At 43.0% G+C, this 22,767-nt stretch overlaps 1 protein-coding gene across 1 annotated transcript in view; it reads right to left on the bottom strand.

Moving 5' to 3' along the window:
* Positions 1–22,767, bottom strand: part of AFF3 (AF4/FMR2 family, member 3) — a 533,195-nt gene that overhangs the window by 319,677 nt on the left and 190,751 nt on the right. Inside the window, exon 6 of the mRNA XM_011956656.1 lies at positions 21,297–21,344. Coding sequence (XP_011812046.1) covers positions 21,297–21,344 — 48 coding nt within the window. The remainder of the gene's footprint in view (positions 1–21,296; positions 21,345–22,767) is intronic.

Consider the following 22,767-nt stretch of genomic DNA (forward strand, 5'->3'; position numbering starts at 1 on the left):
GGTATCTGATGTTCTGATTAAACCTCAGTCTCAGGTAGGCACACTCTGAACAACAGTCTTGGTGATGTGTCTTTCACAAGTGTCCCTGACCTTTCTCCAGATATACCATAACGTTAGGTAGCGCACATTCCTGCCCCTTCCCCGTGTGTAGTTTTTTGTGTTCTTCTTTTCTCCTCCTCTGGGTACAGCGAGTTTCTACCAGGAACTTCAGGATACATTTTGGTTGCCCTTCCTCCTGTAGATTAGGGCATTTGTTTCTTAGGAACGACAGGGGATATGATCCCGAGTTGAGTATTGCTGGTGGTTGCCATTCTTCTTCCCCTTCTCTAGTGGGATCCACCAGTGCCTTCAGGCTGCAGTTCTGTATCCTTCCTGCAGATTAATGTTCTAGTCAGTAGAAGAGATGAAGGACATGGGTTCAGCTAGAGGTTCTGCAGTGGCTACTGTTCAACTTCCTCAGTCATGACCACAGGAGAGGCTTCTCAAGGTTCTCCCAGGTCCTCCCCTGGAGCACCTGGCAGAGGAGAGGCCTACGAGAAAGTACAAACCTCCCAGGTCTGCCACCCTCTCCTGTGAGCCCACGTTCAGCCTTTAGTAATTTGTTTAAAGCTTCTAGCCGGATCTTCTTACTGGCTCATATGGTCTTGTGTGGCATCCCATGTAAGCAAATGTTCAGGTCCTACTTCTTCCTGATGGATCTATCTCTCTTCATATTTCAGATTGTTGTTTTCCCTGCTATTTCAGATCTCTCAAAGGAATTTTCTGTTTCTTTGGCTTTTCTTCCTGTTGTTAGAGGGGGATCAGTGCTCCTTCCAGATTTCCGCCTCTAGCTCTGAGTTGAAATATTGCTGAGTTTTTGTTGTTTTTATTTGTTTTTAGAGATGGAGTCTTACTATGTTGCTCAGGTTGGCTTTGAACTCCTGGGTTCAAGCAATCTTTCCACCTAAGCCTCCCGAGTAGCTGGGACTACAGGTGCATGCCACAGTGCCCAGTCTGTCGCTGTATTTACTAGCACTTTACAAGTTGTGTGCAATCTTTAATCTCTGAGCTACACAACTAGCCTGGGTCAAGCACATGTTGCAGCTTCCATGGTCAGAGAAGAAAATGAGTTAGAAAAATTATTACTGTATTTACTACACTGAATATGCATGCCCAATCCTTCATTTTCAAGTAATTACAAGTGTCATTATAAACTCTAAATTCCTTCAAAGGTGACTTCTTATCAGAAGTAAAAAACAAAGTTTGTAATTTTAGATGCCTTTGCCTTTTTATGAAGACATATGGAGAATTCCATCTCTGGCTCGTTTCTGGACCCTGGAAATAACTGGCTTTATACACTAATAACTCAAGGGAGTGAATATAATTTAAAAGTAATATATCCAATACAGGTTGAGCATCGCAAATTCCAGATTTCAAAATCTGAAACTTTTTGAGCACCAACATGCTGCTCAAAGGAAATGTTTATTGTAGCATCTAGGATTTCAGATTTGGGATGTTCAACTGGTATAATGCAAATATTCCAGAATTCAAAATGTGAAACACTTACGGTCCCAGGCATTTCAGATGAGAGATGCTCAAATCATTAAAGTACTTATTGAGACTATTAGGTGGGTGTTACAAATCATTTCCCGACAGAAATGTAGGGAATCTCATTCTAATCAAATTAAAAGTGTACATCAATGAAAAATACAATGTTGAAAAGAAATAGATAATCCTTCATCCATGGTAAAGGACTGTCAATCAATTTCCCCTCCTGTGTCTTTGGTTAAAGGTCTATGTAAAGTCTGGGGATTTTCTGAGCCTATCTCTTTGGAAACTCCCACTATTTTAATTCATAGTCCTTTCAAGTCCAAGTAAATTTCTGAGTTTCACATTGCTTTCCTAGTTGGATAAGTCTTTATGTAGAAAGCATTTATATTTAAGTAGGAGGGTTCAGTCATTTGTCAATAAATGAGATAGCTGGTTCAAGCAATCTACCAAGTTTATTTCTATGTGAAAATACTGCTAGAAGTTAGGAGTTACACATGACTTACATGATTTTAAATTCTTTGTTAATTCTCAAAATAAATCTTTAGAAATATACTACACTAAAACATGTATTATAAAAATTACTTTGCCTGGGTAATCTAATTCATCATTGGGCATACTTAGTATAGCCATATATACATACTTATAAACACAGCTTACAGGTATAAGTTGACATAAATGAATGTAAACTCATAATCAACTAAGAAGGCAAAGACATTTAAATAAGCACATTGTATTTAAAGAGATAAAAAACTATCAACTACCTATCAAATGTATGTTCCACCAGGGGGTGTAGTATGCATTTATTATGTCTGCAGTCAATTTACCTGGCATACGCACCTAAAAAGAGTTGAACGAAAACTGTATTTTTGTAGAATGATTTATGATGTCCCACTGGCTTTCATTTTTATTCCAAGGAAGCTTTGTCTGTACATTTTATTGCTTTTCAATTAAATCCAAAGTTATTTCCAACACTTTTGTTTTTCAAATTAATGCTAAGTTGTAAAGAAACTGTAAGCAAATATCTAGATTCTTCAGGGAAGTTTGCTATTAATGCTAGAGTAATTCTTTCCTATAGCCAAGAATCCTTTAGCAAAGCAATTGTTTCTTAGCATTAAATACAATCTCACAAATATTCTACAAATGGATTTTATAGGTTGAGATTTCTTTTAAGTAAACCTCATCGCTAATGAATCTGGAAATATTCAGTTATTTTAACAAGAATAATAGCAGCTAACAGTCATTAGTCCCAAAATAAAATGTTTCCTTCAATCTCAGATCTACAAAATTGGTTTACCTCCACAACCACATTTGAGGAATGAAAACATTTTATGAGATATGTTGATTCACTAAGATGGGTGTATTCACAAATTTATCCAGCAACAGATGTAAACAAATTTATCCAGCTTTATCCAACAAGCATATGAAATAATAAATGGGAACAGTCGCTTTTGTCCTTGCAAAATGTACCCTGTATTGACATCTATATTGGGTCAATGTCACCCAGCCAGTAAGCACCAAAAGCTGTTGTTGAACGGAGAAGTGGCTGATGCTAAGGCTCAAGCTCTGGTGAAAACCCACACTGTGTGGTCAGGGGAGCCAGCGCGTCTGCCACCTGGAAACTCTTGGTTTCTCCTGACTCTCCATCTTTACCATCCCCCTCCTGGGGAAGAGGACCGCCTTGCCGGTTGTTGCTTTTACTGGGGGTAATGTGGGAAGGATGCCTCCACCAGGAGGTGCCAGTCATCACAGAGCTCCATGGAAGGCAGCATAGCACAGGCGGATGCAAAAAGAATCCCACATTTTGAGATGCATTATTCAGTAACTAGGTTACACATGAACACACACTCAAGATCAATTTGTAAGGAACTATCAAAGGCACAGTCATGCATCGCTTGACGACAGGGATTCATTCGGAGAAATGTGTCATTGGGTGACTTTGTCATTGTGCAAGCATCATAGAGTACACTTACACAAACCTGGGTGGCACAGCCTGCTACACACCTAGCCTATATGGTATGGCCTATTCCTCCTAGCCTACAAAACTGTGCAGCATGTTACTGTACTCAATACTGTAGGCAACTGTAACACTCCTGGAACACAAGGGTAAGTATGTTGTGTATCTGAACATACCGAAACATAGAAAAGGTGCAGTAAAAATATGGCATAAAAGATTGAAAATGTTCCATCTGTATAGGGCTTTTCATGAATGGAGTCTGCAGGACTGGAGGTTGCTCTAGGTGAGTCAGTGCGTGAGTGCTGAGTGAGTGTGAAGGCCTAGGACATTACCGTACACTACTGTAGACTTTATAAACACTATGCACTTAAGCTACACTAAATGTATAAAAATATTTTTCTTTCTTCAATAATAAGTTAACCTTAGCTTGCTGCAACATTTTTACTTTATAAACTTCTAAAGTTTCTTACTTTCTGACTCTTTGATAATAACATTTAAAACACAAACACATTGTACAACTGTACAAAAAAGTTTCTTTATATCCTCTTCTGTAAACTTTTCCCTATTTTTACAATTTTTAAACTTTTTCTTACTTTTAAAATTTTTTTCTCAAAATTAAATCACAAACATACACATTAGCCTAGGCCCACACAGGGTCAGGATCATCAATATCACTGTCTTCTCCTCCACATCTGTTTTTTTTTTTTTTTTAATACAGAGTCTCACTTTGTCCCCCAGACTGGAGTCCAGTGGCGCAATCTTGGCTCACTGCAACCTCTGCCTCCCAGGTTCAAGTGATTCTCCTGCCTCAGCCTCCTGAGTAGCTGGGATTACAGGTGCACGTGACCATGCCTGTCTAATTTTTATATTTTTAGCAGAGATGGCATTTCCTCATGTTGGCCAGGCTGGTCTCGAACTCCTGATGTCAAGTGATCTGCCCGTCTTGACCTCCCAAAGTGCTGCAATGACAGGCATGGGCCACTGCGTCTGGCCTCCCCCACATTTTTTCCCACTGGAAGGTCTTTGAGGGCAATTACATGTATGGAGCTGTCATCTCCTAGGACAGCAATGCCTTCTTCTGGAACACCTCTGGAAGGACTGCCTGAGGCTGTTTTATAGGTAACTTTTTAATATATAAGTAGAAGGAGTATGCTCTAAAATAACAATAAATATTATAGTATAGTCCAGGGGTATCCAATTTTTGGCTTTTTGGCTTCCCTGGGCATGCTGGAAGAAGAACAGTTGTCTTGGGTCACCTATAAAACACACTAACACTAACCATAGCTGATGAGCAAAAAAAAAAAAAAGAAAAAAAGAAAGATCTGTGCATAAATCTCATGTTTTAAAAAAGTTTACGAATTTTAGTTGGGCCGCATTCAAAGCCGTCCTGGGCTGCACGCAGCCCGCAGGTTGGACCAGCTTGGTATAGTCAATACATAAACCAGTGACACAATCGCTCCTTGTCATTGTCAACTGTTCAGTGCTGGACACACCTGTATGTGCTGAGTGGGCTTTTATCCGACCGGAAGCACAGTAGGTTTGCCTGCACCAACATCATCACAGGCGGTGAGTAATGCCTCGTGCTGTGACCTCGTGATGAACAAAATGTTGTCATGCAGCACATGACTAATCCTAAGCTCACTAGGGCCCCTCATGTCACACAACAGGCATTTGAGAGCCTCAGTGTAACTCCCCACAGCAGTCTGCAGCTTCTCACCAATGAAGAAACAAACGCAGCCAGGGCACCACCTTTCCTTTCCCCAAGGCTGTGGGAAAGAGGTGATATAAACACAAGTCTTGTGTCTCTACAAGAAGAATTTGTTCCTTCTTACATTTTAGAAATACTGATATTTTAAAAAAATTACTCTGTGTGGTTTTAGGAACGTGAGCTGGGCTCTGGGAGGCCTGAGTTTAAACTGTCTCTTACTCGCTGTGTTAACCTCTCTGCATCTCAGTTTCCTTCTCTGTAAGACAAGATGATGTCACAAAATGCCTGATATCCCTGCGCCTCAAAGAAAGGGCGGTCATCACACAATACTGACTTGACTGACCCTTTATCATTTTTGGGGAGAAGAGGTCCAGGACACATCTTCTGTGGGAAGATGGGTTTTCCCAGTGATGCTAAGACACTGGGGATGGGGGTGGAGGTCAGGTTGGGGGTGGGGGTTGGGGTGGGGAGGTGGAGGCACACATTAAAAAAAAATTGCCAAACCAAATGTATTGCTGATCTCATTTTCTCAGCATTCTTCCACATTCATCAAATATTGTAGCCACTGCCTTTTCATTTCATTTTCCTCCAGTTGCACGTGCTTTGCTTTTGATGTGGCACACACTTTGAAAATACATTATTAAACAGATGAGCCCGTCACCCCTGGAGCTGGCACTCTGTCCCCTGCTTATTCTTAACAAATCTCTCTTTGTGTTCTTTTGTGCTGAAGTGATTAATCATTTCCACGATCCGAGGGCTGCTGACAATCTTTCTAGATGGTTCCGCTGCCATGACCCCTCCCTGCATCCACACGGTTTGAAACATGCTAGGAATCTGCTGCTGTTCCTGGGGCTTTCTTCCCATCACAGTGGGCTCCTCATCCATACGATAACTAGCCAACCTCCGAAAGGGCCCCGTTTTTATTTCCTGCCTTTTTCCAGAGTTTGGGGTGGGGGTGTGCATGAAGGGGCTCCTGGCAGACTTCAGCGGGAAAACAAGGAAACTGCAAGTTAAAAAGTCAGAATGATAAACGCTTACTTTGTAGACCAGACAGGAGGTTTTTATCTCACTGTCTGGACAGAACCCGCTGCACCTCATTTTTCTGGGCAGGATCCTCCTCTTCACTGCACTGTGGCTGGGTTTTCTCCTCCCCTTCATGCTTTCCCTCTGGTTATCCGTAACAAAGTTTTCAAATGGCTCCATACTGAAAGCCCAGCCTTTGACTCACCAGGCTCTCAATCTGTAATTTGGTTTCCACAGATGCAGCCTAGGTAGGTTTTGGGAAGTTGATCTTTCATTTATAAGTGTTTACAAACATTTTTAGCTAACTTTAAAGGTACTATTTTTAAAGGCCTATCCTTCCCCAACCCCCTGCCCACCCCAAGCACGCACCACTGAATTCAAAAACATGTTCAAAGAACTGACCAAAAATACTATTAGATCACAAGTTACTGCCAGAGAAGGGAAAGCTACAATGATTCATAAAGTATTAATAAATATGCAGAAATAAGTATTCTGATAATGTTAGGGTAATTAGCATAGAATCCCAGGGTGATTTTTAAAAATAATATGTACTTTACAGGTAGAAATAAATCTATATTTGAGACTCTCGAAAAGACATTTACAAGTACTTGAGGAATAGTTTTATTTTATTTTTATTTATTTATTTATTTTGTTTTGCGACAGAGTCTCGCTCTGTCACCCAGGCTGGAGTGCAGTGGCCGGATCTTAGCTCACTGCAAGCTCTGCCTCCCGGGTTCACGCCATTCTCTTTTTTGTATTTTTAGTAGAGATGGGGTTTCACGGTGTTAGCCAGGATGGTCTCGATCTCCTGACCTCGTGATCCGCCCGTCTCGGCCTCCCAGAGTGCTGGGTCTCAATCTCCTGACCTCGTGATCCGCCCGTCTCGGCCTCCCAGAGTGCTGGGATTACAGGCTTGAGCCACCGTGCCCGGCCGAGGAATAGTTTTAAATTAATACATTTTAAGTAGACAATAAGCACGCTGATCATATGATTTTACCTAGGTTTCAGAAACGTAATCACTGTTCATAGAAAGATATTTAAAACATGAGTAGTCAGATGTTCTTTGTAGTGCTATTCACAGTAGCAAAGACATGGAATCGACATCTGTGTCCTTCAACAGTGGACTGGATAAAGAAAACGTGGTACATACACACCATGGAATACCATGCAGTCATACAAAAGAATGAAATTCTGTCCTTTGTGGCAACATGGATGGAGCTGGAGGCCGTTATCCTAAGTGAATTAATGCAGGAACAGAAAATAAAATACCAGGTTCTCATTCGTAAGTGGGAGCTAGACACTGACTACACAGAGACATCACATTGGGGACTACCAGACAGCAGGGGCTGAAAAACCACCGACCGGATATACCTGGGCTCACTGCCTAGATGAGGGGATCACTTGTACCCAAAACCTCAGCATCATGCAATACAGCCATGTAACAAACCTGCCAGGTACCCCCCAATCTAAAATAAAATTATTAAAAAAGAGAATATAAAATCCTTTTTTTTTTTTTGAGACGGAGTTTCACTCTTGTTGCCCAGGCTGGAGTGCAGTGGCGTGATCTCGGTTCACTGAAACCTCCACATCCAGGGTTCAAGCGATTCACCTGCCTCAGTCTCCCGAGTAGCTGAGATTACAGGCATGCACCACCATGCCCGGCTACTTTTGTATGTTTAGTAGAGATGGGATTTCTCCATGTTGGTCAGGCTGGTCTCGAACTACCAACCTCAGGTGATCCACCCACCTCAGCCTCCCAAAGTGCTGGGATTACAGGTGTGAGCCACTGCACCCAGCCCAAAATCCTTAATATTTTTAATCCCACAGAACTGCAGACCTCTAATTGTTTAGAGTCACAATAAAAAGGCACTAAAATGAAAACTTACTAACCAAAATCTGTGATAATAAAGAATGAACTGCCCATAGGATATAACTTTTATAACTTTCTAAGGAATCCAGGGGACAGAGAAAGACACACACTTGCATACATAGGTGTACCTTATTAGTGTGTGTATGGGAGCTATGATAAATAAAACATACAGGCTAGTGCTAGCATATGATAATTCCTTTTAAACCTAGTATTTGGAGACAGAGGTCCACCTACCCTGAGCTGTCATCAGAAACTGAGGCTGCTTAGGATAGTAGTGGTGGCAGAGGGAGGGTCTCTAGAGCGCGGAGGTGCTGCGCATGGCAATTTTCTAGAATTTCTGCGGTAGAAGTGGGCCCAGGAATGGAGTTCTGGGCTAATGAAATAATGGCTCATGTTCAAAAAACAATTAATTTAGGAGGCTACAGAACCCCAGCGGTGGGTTAGTGATTCTGAAATTATGGGCTGTGTGGACTGCTTCCAAAATCAGAACAAAACAACATGCAAATAAATATGGGAGCATGCTGGAAGAGTTCTGGAAATGTCTGAGTTCCAACCCTGCATTTTCCCAGAACTTACATTCCACTGAATCCAATGAGCATAAAAACAAAAGAACGGCACATCCACACATCAGATTTATCAGAACTTACAAAACAATGGATAAATGCAATGGCAAAGGAGAAATTAGGTTTCTGAGGTTTTTTGGTTACAATGAACTAAATAATTACAAGACTATAAGAAGGCAATTATGTCTTATTTAAGATATATGATTATTATCTAGGTAGATGTTCTAATTTTTCAAGGCTTATATCGCTTTCATCCTCAAATGATCATTTTCTACCTGAGAAATTATTTTCTAAGATCTGTGTGTGTACAATAGTAATTTGCAGCAAATCATTGTGATTTCACAACCCTTAATTTGAAAAAATAACAGAGGACACTGTATGTGATTTTCATGATAATAAATACAAATTTAAAATGTATGTCTCGAGTTGATGACTTTGGATGACGTGTTTGAATTGTTCCAAGAACTGCTTTACACAGAGCATATTAGCAGTGGAAACAGTTTTGACTTCCAGCCCTTGATTCTACCAGCAGCAACATGGTAATTAACCAAATTATCCCTGCAAATGTATTATCTTGATTTCTTCAACTTGTAAAAATTCATTACCTATCAAAACAAAAGGCTCAGTCTCATGAACGATACTCAGGATACAAGTGGCAGATACAAGAGGTCTGAGTTTTCTGACACAAACTTTAGCAGGAGCTGCCGCACTCCCTCCTGTTTCTAGCTCTTGGGGGTTAGCATGTGAATTTTCCTCTCTCGCATTTGTGCCAATTGTGCAACCCAATGTGTTCTAATGCTTCCAGGTAACACAACAGTCTTGGCAGTCCTTGGAGAGCTGATGTTTTAGGGGATGGTACCTTGAACCTTTTGCCTCAGGACTAGAAGGACAACAGGGTGAAGAGCAAGAAGAGACACTGGGCAAGAGGTCAAAATCACTCATTCATTATTCTTCATCCATTTATTCACTTAATTTTTTTTTTTTTTTGAGATGGAGTCTCACTCTCTTACCCAGGCTAGAGTACAGTGGTGCGATTTTGGCTTACTACAGCCTCTGCCTCCCAAGTTCAGGTGATTCTCCTGCCTCAGCCTCCTGAGTAGCTGGGATTACAGTCACCCATCACTATGCCCAGCTAATTTTTGTTTTTTAGTAATGATGGAGTTTCACCATGTTGGCCAGGCTGGTCTTGAACTCCTGATCTCAGGTGATCTACCCGCCTCGGTCTCCCAAAGTGCTGGGGTTACAGGCTTGAGCCACCCCGCCCGGCCATTTATTCACTTTTTATTAAACATCAACTATGTGCCTGCCATCGTGCACACCCATGGAGGTAGATGACAACAGTCCTGGAGGAAATAAGAAAGACCATTACATATTAAGTGTTGCAATAAGAATAAAGCGTAACTGGCAGACACGGAAGAGGAGCCTCTAACTCAGACTTTGGGAATCATGACGGCTTCCTGGAGGGACTGATATCTCTAGTGAGGCTTGGAAGATATGTAGGAGTCGGTCAGCTACATGTGTGGTCAGGGGTAGGCAGAGTGTGTGCCAGGGCTGGGGAAGAGCATGAGTTGCACCCAGAGGTGACAGTGAGAGCAGTGGTTACGCCTGCAGAAGTGCGGCATGGATCGTGAGGGGCATCGTGGTGAAAGATGAGACTGGAAGCATATGCACGGCCACAGCACATGCGACTCTGCAAAACCACGCCTAGGGGTCTGTGGTCTGACCCTATCCTGAGCCCAGGGGAGAGCCACCAACAGGTTTCCAGCAAACCTATGCTTTGGAAAGTGCATTCTGCCTCCATCGTGGAGACTGGTGGGAGGCAGAGGGCTGGCAAGCAGGTCTGTGGAGTCCTGTAGGAAAGGATGGTAGATGAACAAGGAGATGGCTGGAGATGAAGAAAAGTGGACCCATTGGAGGGAGATAGAACTGACATGCTTGGTGAGCAACTGCACATGGTGAGTGTGAAGGAGAGGAAGAAGCCGACAGCATGGACAGCCGGAGAATGAAGATAATCCAAGCTGCAGGAGGAGCCGGCAGAGGTGTGAGATGAGTTAAGGTGCAGGTATCCATGACGCATCTAAGTGGAGCAATCTGGTGGCCACTGGGCAGGTGACAGGAAGTTCAGGAAACAGAGCTGGGTTGGAGACACACTTGAGACCCATCTCCACACAGACGTTACCAGTCACCATGGAAGTACAGCGTGTGAGACGAGAAGAGTGAGGACAGGACCCTGAGGAACACCAACATCGAGGGGGACTTACAGGAAACAAGGTCCATGGAGGAGACCCAGGAGGGTGTGACAGACACCAAGGGCATGAGCATTTTCACGTGGATCCTGCAGTCAGCAACATCAAATGCCTGCCAGAGATCACACGGGGAAATGCTCTCTGTACTTCTGATAAGCAAGCCTGGGGTGGTGACCTCAGTAAAAGCCATTTCAGGAAGGAAGGCGGTGGGAGAGATGGCAGTTGGTTGAAGGGGAAATGAAAGTGAAGACGCAGAGAGACTGGTCTGGAGAGTCTAGTTAGGAAGGAAGACAGAGCTGCAAGAAATGCAGCACTGAACATATACATATATACACACACACACACAAACATACATATACATATATATGTACATGCACACACATATGACAGAAAGAATCTGTATGTGTTTACCGAGAATGAGACGCTAGTAGGGAGAGAGGTTAGAAGAGGGCAGAGAGAGGAGGTGCTCGCTCCTGTACTGGCTTCAGTAGTGCCTGTTTTGCTCATCCCTGCACCCCCAGCGCCGAGAGCAGAGCCTGGCACAGTGACCATCTGATGTCACTGGCCCAGGGGTGCCCACTGGATGGCATCCATCTCTTTGGGGACAGAGAATGTGAAGCATCTGTGGAGGGTGACGAAGAGAGTGACAAGGAGGTGCTGGTGTCACAGGTGTGCAGCAAGCAGGGATGGTCTAAGCCAGACATTCCCAATGGGCACCTTAGAGAATTGGTTCTTGGGGATGAGAAAACCTTACTCTGTGTACGAGCAGACTCATGTACCATATACAAAACAGACATGCGGTATCTCTGTGGTATTAGAATTTCATTCAGGAGCAACTGGGATAAAAGCGTGTTAAAGGTTCCTGAGGGGGTTGATAATGGTAAACTGACTGAAGGATACCCTCCAAGTCAGTAATGCTGGTGAACATCGCATTGATGGTGAGCTCCAGCTGGGGATAAGTCACCCTTCAAGGAAGAGAGGATAGTTTAGTTACTGTGATCCTGCCCTGGCAGTGAGATCCAGCATATAGCAGAGGTCGTAACCGGCTGGCTGCCTGGAGGGGTCCACGATCCAGTCAGTCCTGGAGTGACTGTCAGTCCTGGAGTGACTCAGGAGCAGTGCAGACCAGAGAGTGGACAAGCAAGGCACCAAGCATGAATGTGTAGTGAGCTAGCAGAGACTGCCATGAGAGGGACCCACTTCCAAAGAGGGCCATGACTCACAGTACAACGATCCCAGCCACAGGCTGGAAACCAGCAAGGCTTTTGAGAAGAAACACTGTAGTGCCCTTGGGGAATTTGATGGAGGCAGTAACGGGACTGAAAGGTCTTTGGTGGCTTATACTCGAGGACCTGTTTGTAAGGAGCAGCTGCCTGACGGAATTCCTAGGTCAGAGTGAAAAGTTACAAATGTTGGGTAGAGCTGAAGGTCATAGAGCCCTTCATGCTAGGTAGGGATTTTATGGCACAAGAATTGCACACACACATCACACATGTACACACATTCACGCTCCAAAAATACTTTTAGTAGAATCTTATTTGCCTTCATATTTTAAGTACTAATATCACTTCTGCTGATATTTTGGTGTCTCGACAGTAAGTCCTCACTTAATGCCATCAATAGGGTCTTTGAAACTGAGGCTCCTCAGTCTTTGAAACTGAGGCTCCTAAGTGAAATGCTATATAATGAAACCAGTTTCCCCATAGGCTGATTTTGATATAAACAGCACATTTCTGATCACAAAAACATCACCAAACTTCATAAGGTCCAAACACTTTTAATATTAAATACTGAAAAAATGTGAGCTATGCATACATTAAGAAAGATTCATAAAACAAGTAAGAAAAATACCATTCAGGACACAGGCATGGGCAAAGACTTCATGACTGAAACACCAAAAGCAATTGTAACAAAAGCCAAAATTGACAAATGGGATCTAAGTAAACTAAAGAGCTTCTGCACAGCAAAAGAAACTATTATCAGAGTGAGCAGGCAACCTAAAAAAGGGGAGAAAATTTTTGCAAGCTACCCATCTGACAAAGGTCTAATATCCAGAATCTACAACGAACTGAAACACATTTACAAGAAAAAACAACCCCATCAAAAAGTGGGCGAAGGATATGAACAGACACTTCTCAAAAGAAGACATTTATGTGGCCAACAAACATATGAAAAAAAGCTCATCGTCACTGGTCATTAGAGAAATGCAAATCAAAACCACAATGTGATATCATCTTATGCCAGTTAGAATGGAGATCATTAAAAAGTCAGGAAACAACAGATGCTGGAGAGGATGTGGAGAAATAGGAATGCTTTTACACTGTTGGTGGGAATGTAAATTAGTTCAACCATTGTGGAAGACAGTGTGGCGATTCCTCAAGGATCTAGAACCAGAAATACCACTTGACCCAGCAATCCCATTACTGGGTATATACTCAAAGGTATAAATCATTCTACTATAAGGACACATGCACACGAATGTTTATTGCAGCACTGTTCACAATAGCAAAGACATGGAACCAACACAAATGCCCATCAATGATAGACTGGATTAAGAAATTGTAGCACATATACAACATGGAATACTGTGCAGCCATAAAGAAGGATGAGCTCATATCCTTTGCAGGGACATAGATGAAACCGGAAGACATCATTCTCGGCAAACTAACACAGGAACAGAAAACCAAACACCGCATGTTCTCACTCATAAGTGGGAGATGAACAATGAGAACACAAGGACACAGGGAGGGGGACATCACACACCAGGGCCTGTCAGAGGGTGGAGGGCAAGGGGAGAGAGAGCATTAGGACAAATACCTAATGCATGCAGTGCTCAAAACCTAGATGACCGGTTGATGAGTGCAGCAAACCACCATGGCACATGTATACCTATGTAACAAATCTGCACATTCTGTACATGTATCCCAGAGCTTAAAGTAAAATAAATAAATAAATATAAATAACCAAGTAAGATAATTACTGACACCATTCTTGGTGAATCAGTGAGTGACTGCAGTTGTAGTGGCGGTGGTTTCCATCAAGCAATAAATGTCTGCAAAGCAAAAACTGTAAGGAGCACCTCCTCCTGCCACGAAGTTTAAAGATAATCATGGGCCAGGCGCGGTGGCTCATGCCTGTAATCCCAGCACTTTGGGAGGCCGAGGCAGGTGGATCCCCTGAGGTCAGGAGTTCAAGAACAGCCTGGTCAACAGGGTGAAACTACGTCTCTGCTAAAAACACAAAAATTAGCTGGGTGTGGTGGCATAAGCCTGTAATCCCAGCCAGTCGGGAGGCTGAGGCAGGAGGCAGGAGAATTGCTTGAACCCAGGAGGCCGAGATTGTACCACTGCACGCCAGCCTGGGTGACAGAGTGAGACTCTGTCTCAAAACAAAACAAAACAAAACAAAAACAACAAAAACAAAATAAAACAAAGACAATCACAACCGGGCCTGCTCACCTGGTGCGTTCATACCACGCTGTTTAGTGTTGTGCGTCTGTATGACTATTGTAGACTTGATGAATTTTTATGTTAGAATCATTTCTATTCATTCATTCTTTTTCAGGCCACTTATCCTAGTTCAGTGGGGCAGGTGATTGGAGAAAGGAAGGCACCAGCCCTGGTCAGGTCGCCAGCCAACCCCTGGCAAGGCACACGCATGCACACCCACACTCACTGGCACTGAGTGAAGACATGCCAGTGAACCTAAAGGGTACATCTTTGGGATGTGAGAGGAAACTGGAGAAAACCCAGAGAAAACCCACACGGACATGGGGACAATGTACCGGCTCCACACACGGTGGCCCTGGATGGGAACTGGGTTTTTTTCTTATCAACCTGATAACAAAACAAAGTTGAATGAAATGACGTTATTCGAGCACCTGCTGTATGCAAATTGCATTCTAAAAATCCTTTTAAATGCCTTAAAATATAATAACGATAAAAGTAATCTTCAGCTCTCATCTCCAGTAAGTTTTCAAAGTCTGATGAATAGGTATGGTGATATTAAGTATGGGAACAAGAAAGAAAAAATAAAATTGCGTCGGTTCTCTTAAATAAAGTTAACAAATGACATAAACCAGGTTAGCTGGCGAGTACTGAACACTAGCATTTCACTGCTGGAGAAGAACACTCAAATGAAATCCAGATGGAACATAAGTTAAGTGTTTTGGGAATTTACACATTTGAAAGTATTGATAGATACTATGATTTGACACGTATTAACCTTTTCAACTCTGTACAGTTAAAAAGCACTGCAATCGAAAACCTCATTCATGGATAAAGAATTTGCACTTATTGTTCCATGTGATTTACATTTAAGCACTTATTTTTTGAAAATGCTCACTCAAATATAAAGAAGAAAAAACTATAAAGATGTTACGAAAATGTGAACAGACTATACGGATGACAACGTGTAGTCCAACGGCCCACATACATACGAGGCCAGTAAGGTTGTTTTCTCTCAGCTCCAGTCCCACCCCTCTACTCTCCTGTTTTGTGTTGCTGGGGCTGGACTCTCTGCAAACCACCTTTCAAGGAAGTCCTGCTGTTGAAAGAAGCACACTGCTATTTGTTTTCTCCCCTGCATTCCTCCTCTAACTCACTAATCCCACCTGCTCCGTGCCTTCTGCATGTGGTAGGTGTTCGAAGGTACTGAGGACGTCTACTTCTATTTGACGTACTTGCCTTGGTCCTCTAGTGTAGTGCTGAAGTTCTCCAAGTATCTCCAAGAAACCGTGAAACCTTCACAGTAAAATACTGACAAACGCCCCATGAAAAGATACTGACTGTGGTATCAGCACCCGCTTTTTACTGTTAGGGCAGAAGTCATAAGCTCACAGACTTTTAGATGCTTGGGCTGCTAACATTCCCTTCATCTTCTAGGCATACGGTTCTGCAAACAACTTTGTGATTTGTAACGACATGCATCAAAATGAGACAGGTAACTACCGAAGTGCAAAGCTGTTCACTCTTAACAGGAGCTTCTGGACTTCCAGTGTGTTCCTTTACCCATCACCCCAAAGCCTCCGGGCTCAGAACAGATTCTGAATTAAGGTGGTCTCCTGTCCCACCTCTGTTAGAAAATGAACACCTCCAGAATCACTGCCAAGTCCACAGGTTGTAGTCACAGGGCCCTGCAACATAGTGGCAAGCTGTTGGCTCACAGCTTGCAGGCACCAGGGTGCCCCTGGCAGGTAGAAGTGGAGCCATTTAGGAAGGGCTTTCGGTTTCACCCCAAAGGATTAGTATAATAGCATTTATTAACAATTAATCTCACGGATATAAAATGAGATATGAAAGTATGGTATTTCTATCCCTAACCGTTCAGATGGCCAAATGCAAAAAGAAAACACAGGACTATCAAGTCAACTCACTTATCTTGGCTAGACTTACTGGAGGTTTTTCTCAGTGAATTTCTCTAGCCCTCCATTGTGCTGACTTTTGAGTTTATTTAACTACAGCAAGTAACGGGATATATTAATGGCGCACCTCTACAGTTACACCTGGATTGATTTTGCCATTGGTGGACTTCATTTCATCACTAATGAAATCTTTGCTCTTGGAAAACAAATGAAATAACTTATAAAGGAAACAGTATGAGTTAGAGAAAAAAAGCCTGCCTGGTCTGAAGCAGGGAAGATTTGACCCGATTGAACATAAGTTAAGTGTTTTGGGAATTTACACATGTGAAAGTATTGATAGATACCATGATTTGACACGTATTAACCTTTTCAACTCTGTACAGTTAAAAAACACTGCAATCGAAAACCTCACTCATGGATAAAGATAAGAATTTGTACTTACTGTTCTATGCGATTCACATTTAAGCACTTATTTTTTGAAAATGCTCACTCAAATATAAAGAAGAAAAAACTATAACGATGTTACGAAAATGTGAACGGACTATACGGATGACAATGTGTAGTCCAACGGCCCACATACATACGAGGCCCCAAATAGGTCACTGAAAACAAGTTATCTTTGTCCTCTACCTTCCGCTAGGCATAGAATGGCGAGTATGTTTTCATTTGATTGATATTTGTGAGCACAAGGCTTCTCTTGTCCCACCATCCGGGGTCTGTACATGTGAGAGGCTATCATGATGTGCATTTCCCAGGTGAGTGCCCTCAACTCACACATCGCCCAGGACCACAACTGGAAATCATCCCATCCAGGATGCTCCTGAGTTTCCGGAAAACCAAGGAAAAAATGAGTTCACTTTATTTGCCTCAAGTTTGTTTCACTATAATGTCAGGAAACTGGTTGAGGTCTCCAAAATTTAAACAAGTGCCCCTTACCCCCTTCAGACAAACCGAAATGCAACTCTATGTAAATGTTCCCTAAGAATATTTTGCAGCACACTGGAATTAAATTAGTGGCTGAAGATGATGAGCGCCAAGAAAGTAATCTGCTCAGATGTTGCACTGAAATCGTCTCTAAATTCATTCCTTAACTCCAAACCAGAATCTCAAACACTGGTCTCTTATTACAAAGGCACTCTATGTTATGAGTGTCTTCAACAAATGCCATGTAGAGCTGTCTTGCACAAAACCCGCACATCCTAGATTCCAGCCCTGCAGCCCCACCCATTAAGTTGTAAACCAATTTTATTTGCTGAACAAATGTTAATGCCATTCTACGTTAATGGATAATGCTATGAAAAGCACCTAAGTATTACAGCACTGGAACCTTTAAGGATGAAATAGAGTGTAACTTAGAAAACTGCTTGTTACAAACATATGTCAGCCATGAAGGCTTCTGGCCCTGATCACCCATCCTCACAGAACTCTGTTTTAATTTCTCCCTCAGTTAAGAGAATTTTGCAATAACACACAGATTTATTAGGTCCCAGGATTAAAATTCTCTGAGTAAGGATAAAAAATAATTATATGTTAGAACACAATGTAATATTCAAATGACTTGAAAACAGTCACCTCAGCAAAAAATGAGGAGGAGAGAGGAACAAGTTAAAGATGAGGTTGATAACACTGGCTATAAAACCTCTGAATTTAAGTGCCTAAATGCATGATCTGGCACTTCTGAATCATAAACAGGTAGAAACGGGAAACCTCCCATTCATGACGAATTGGCTGAGTGGTTTCGTTAAGGAGCCAGGGGAACGTCTTCATCTAGTAAGTCAGCACGGTAGTTAAGAGAGGTTGCTGTGCAAGGCGTCTTCATTAGAATCCCAGCTCTGCCACTTGCTACCTGTGTGACCTTGGGCAAGTTGTGTCTAACTCATCCTCACTTCAGTTTCCTCATCTGTAAAATGGGAACGTTACCAACGCCGACCTCATGAGGCAGCTGTGGGGGTTAAATCACAGCTTAGAACTGTGCCTCACACATAATGCATGCTCAGTCAACATCAGCTCTTCATCACCTGGTGCTGGTTACTGTATGAGGGACATATTGCAATTGGAAAGGGAGCTGAAGGGCAGCTACAGCCTTTCCTCCCAAGAAGTCTCTAAATTCACTGACTGCATTTTCTCTTTTCTCTAGTGTGGCTTCTGCACCCTCTGCTCCACAAAAAGGGCACTCGCAAAGGTCACCAGCAACGTTTCTGGGGTCTCATCCATTGCGTGGTTTTAGATCCTCATCTTTCTTGTCCTCAGAAACTCTGAACACCACTGAGCTTGAATCTCATTCCTTGGATTCCATGACTTTTCACTGTCACAATTTTCCCTCCACGTTTCTTGTCACGCTCTCTTACTTCCACTTGCCAGCGGCTATTCCTTTCCTTGGTCTCTAAAAGTCAGAATTTAGATTCTCACTGTTCCTCGGTCTCTAGTCTCTCTCCAGAAAAATTTACCTACTTCTATGGTGTTATTACCAATGGCGTGCTAATTAATCCAAAATGTTGGTCTAACAGCTCAGACCTCTGCTCTGACCTCCAATAGGTTGTTCTATGTTCTCCGTGGTTTACTTGAATGTCCCAAAGGCACATCAAACTCACTATGTCTAAAAATGAATTTATGATTTCCACCCTTCCCACAAGCCAGGATCTCCCCTAATGTTTCCCATGGCCGTGAGCACACCACCAAGCATCTCTGGTCTGGACTCCTGCAATAGCCTCCCACTCCCTCTTGTTTCTCCTTTTCCCGGTGGGTCCTCTCTCCATAGCAGCCAGAGTGGTGCATTTAAACTGCTAATATGATCACATCACTCTGCTCAAATGCTCAGCTGATCCGCATCTTACAGGATCTACGACCTAGCTCCTTCTGCCTCTCCCGCTTAGCTTTATCTACCTACTCACCAACCACTCTGGCTTTCCCTCTCCTTGGGGCCACAATCTTGGAGGAAGGCTGGTGTGTGACAGATACACAACAAATACTATGGGCGGTAACCAAGAAGGAGTGCTATGCTTGTGTTTGGAGGTTAAGAGGGGTAGATGATCTTGGAGAATGACTAATGTCAGTGATGCAGGCATAAACAGAAAGCCACTCCAGGAAACACTGGGAACACTAACCCGATCCCCTAGGAGCTCCCCAGACACCAACTACTACTACTGACACCTTAGGCTGACAAGTAGGGAGAGAGAGTAAAAAGCTCCAGGCTCAACTAGTGCCACCATCATCTCTCTTTCCTCCTCGTTCATCCCACCTCCCCTCCTGACTGCTGCTCATGGGCTAGGAAGAGTGGAATTTGGAGTTCAGCTGCCTCCTGATCCAGCCACCATCTCCACTGCCCTCTTGTACACACATGCAAACTTCAGCCTTGCATATGGACACAAATCAGTGATCCGGTGGGTCCATGTTCTCGCTTTGTTTCAGGGCTCACCTGAAGAGGGTTGTGGCACAGGTGCAGCACTGCCGGTGGGAGGGAGGGGAGGACTGGGGCGAGGGGACATGAGGCTCTCATCAGCTCTTTTTAGAAAACAATAACTGTAAAGCTGAATGAGCTCTTGATTGTGACACTCAGTTTTATTCAAATTGAATTTTGCTTTACCTAAACTCTATCCTTTTGGTGTGTGAATTACTCAAGTCTTTATTCAAACTTCAAGCCTTGTATGGAGAACAGAATAGGAACATCAAAGGATGGATTTCTTCCATATCCTCAGAAGGCCCAAGAGAGAATAAGAAGGTAGAATTTTTCTACTTAGGGAAACCAAAGAGGGGATTGGTGTGTTCTGGTATTACCTTTTTTGCGGACATAAACACCATAACCAACCAAAGGAAAATGGCTTAAAAATGGAATACGTGAACTGCAAACATGAAAGTATGTTGAAAGAGAAAAACAGGAAAAGTTATATCAGCATCTTACGTTGATTGTTCTTTTACTGGAAACAAAGTCCCAGAACAGAGACAATAAAGATATAAAATAGACTATGTATTTTATTTAACATATACTTAAATACCAGAAATGAAGCTGCCTGTTTTGACAATTGCTTTCTCTATAAATCTCTGCCAGAAAAAAAGTCATTATGAATTCAATAAATCACACCTCAATTAGTTATTCTGGTCAACGTGCGACTTATTTATGAAATAACGCTTTCCAGAAAGAAAAACATTCTGCTTTTTAAAATCGTTGTTAATGTAAAATTTTAACCCAAGTAATTATATTACTGTAATTCACCAGCATTAAAAAAAAAGTGTGTAAGATGTCCAAAAGAAAGGACCATATTAAATGAAAATAAAGTTTTTTTTTTAACAGTGAAATTCCATACCATCTGGCCTAATTTGTCTTGGTGTTTTGCCCAGTGTAGTATCAGCTTTTTGAGAACTATAAATTATTAGGTAACTCCCCTGAAAAAATATGAGTGAAGGAAAATATGGGTTGATGACGACATCCTGATTATATGTCTGAATATTTGGGGAAACACTGATGTGGCAGAACAGCCCAACCTAAGTCAAGCTGGGCACGAAACTGGTTCAGGGAGGGAACCCACACTAGCCACAACGGTGATGAAAAGGAGGGGCTCGCAGAGGGTGACAGGGAGAATAACACGTGGAACAACAGAGAAATAAGAGCTCCAGATCCTCAACATTACCTCTTTGTCAAGTGCTTCTGATTCCAATTAAGTTTACAGGAAAAATAACCAGGCAACCCCTGCCTGACTCAAAAAAAAGTACAGACTATTAAAGGATGCTTTTAAACAGCAGGGTGATAAATGGGGCATCCAAATGCGAGCACCAGCATATTTTTCATCTAAATTCTCTCCTTCTGTCTTCCAGCTGATCACTTTAATAGGGTGTCACCTCCGCCTGTGCAGAGGTGCCCAGAGGGGGTGCAGCTGCTAGACTGCTAACAGAAGTGTTGTTTCCAAAACTTGTATAACCACTCTCAGAAAACGTAAACGTGAAACAACAAACTATAGTTCCCTTTATCATGGAGCCGCAAGTTTTCTTCCCATTTAGAGTCTATGTCCCACAGATGGATAAGACTGTTTTCAAGAATTATCTTACCCGGATTATTTCTTCAACACAGCTGTTGGTTTCTCCAGATCTACTCTCCTGAAAGCAAAGAAAAAAAAAAAATTAAGCCTGATGGAATAGATTGATGACCACACAGAAGACATGCAAGGTTCCAAATGAGTGGCCCTCCCTGCCAAAAAAAAATTCATCGAGTTACAGGTTGAGGGGATGCCCGACCTGGGACTGGCAGACAGGCTCCTTTCCCTAACAGCCAGCTCCCACTGTGGCTGCTGCTCCCCCATCTCCGGCTGGAGCACCAGACACACACCTTAGAGGCTCAACTGTGGCCCCTCCAACCGCACCCCTTCCCCGGGATGGGCTCCTAGGGGTACAGAACGTGACCTGCAGGTATGAGCTCCATCCACCTTGGGCGCCATTAACGTGTGGAAACTGTGGCCTCCGCTACAACAGTGGATCCAAGTTATCCACCAAACACACGCCGTGGGCCTACCAAGTACCACAATGGTTGCTGCCGCTTCAGTAAAAGTCTGGTAGTTCCACCGTCCTCAGAGCCTTGGTTTACTGGTTTGATGGGCAGAAAACTGAAAGACCATCTGAATGCGTTTACTTCCTGCAGTTCTGAGGGGCATGAGGCTCATCAGAATCAGCACTAGGACTTTAAAAAATATTACAAAGGCTCTACCAGTGACCGTGCCATCACACTCTCCGTGCCCTGTGTCTGCCAGCTCATTCCTTGTCCTGGGGAAGAACATTTCCTTTGAAATACTCTACCCTTCACTCGAGTAAGGCACCAAGGTGAAGGAAGATCCATGAGGCTTGAAAAGGTCCCACACGTGATCGAGACCTTCTCCTACCCAGAATTAAGGGATTTATCCAAGTCTTCTACCTAGGTCCAGAAAGTTTACACGACTTGTCCAAGGCCACACAGAGTTACCACACGGTAATCTCTGTCTGAACTTCTTTTTTGAGACTGAGTTTCGCTATTGTGGCCTAGGCTGTAGTGCAATGGCACGACCTTGGCTCGTTGCAACCTCTACCTCCTGGGTTCAAGCAATTCTCCTGCCTCAGCCTCCCAAGTAGCTGGGATTACAGGCTCCCACCACCATGCCCAGCTAATTTTTGTATTTTTAGTAGAGATGGGGTTTCACCATCTTGGCCAGGCTGGTCTCGAACTCCTGACTTCAGGTGATCCACTCGTCTCAGCCTCCCAAAGTGCTGGGATTACAGGCACGAGCCACCGTGCCTGGCCTGTTTTAACTTTTTGAGGAACTGTCAAATTGTTTTCCACAGTGGCCGTAACATTTTACATTCCTACCGTCAGTGTATGAGGGTTCTAATTTCTCCACCTCTTCACCCATACTTGCTGTTTTATTCTACTTTATAATAGCCATCCTAGTGGATAAAAATGATATCTCATTGTGGCTTTGATCTGCATTTTTTTTTTTCTTTTGAGATGGAGTCTCGCTCTGTCACCCAGGCTGGAGTACAGTGGCATGATCTC

Source organism: Colobus angolensis, unplaced genomic scaffold (genome assembly GCF_000951035.1).
Source record: "Colobus angolensis palliatus isolate OR3802 unplaced genomic scaffold, Cang.pa_1.0 Scaffold42, whole genome shotgun sequence".
Classification (NCBI taxonomy): Eukaryota; Metazoa; Chordata; class Mammalia; order Primates; family Cercopithecidae; genus Colobus; species Colobus angolensis.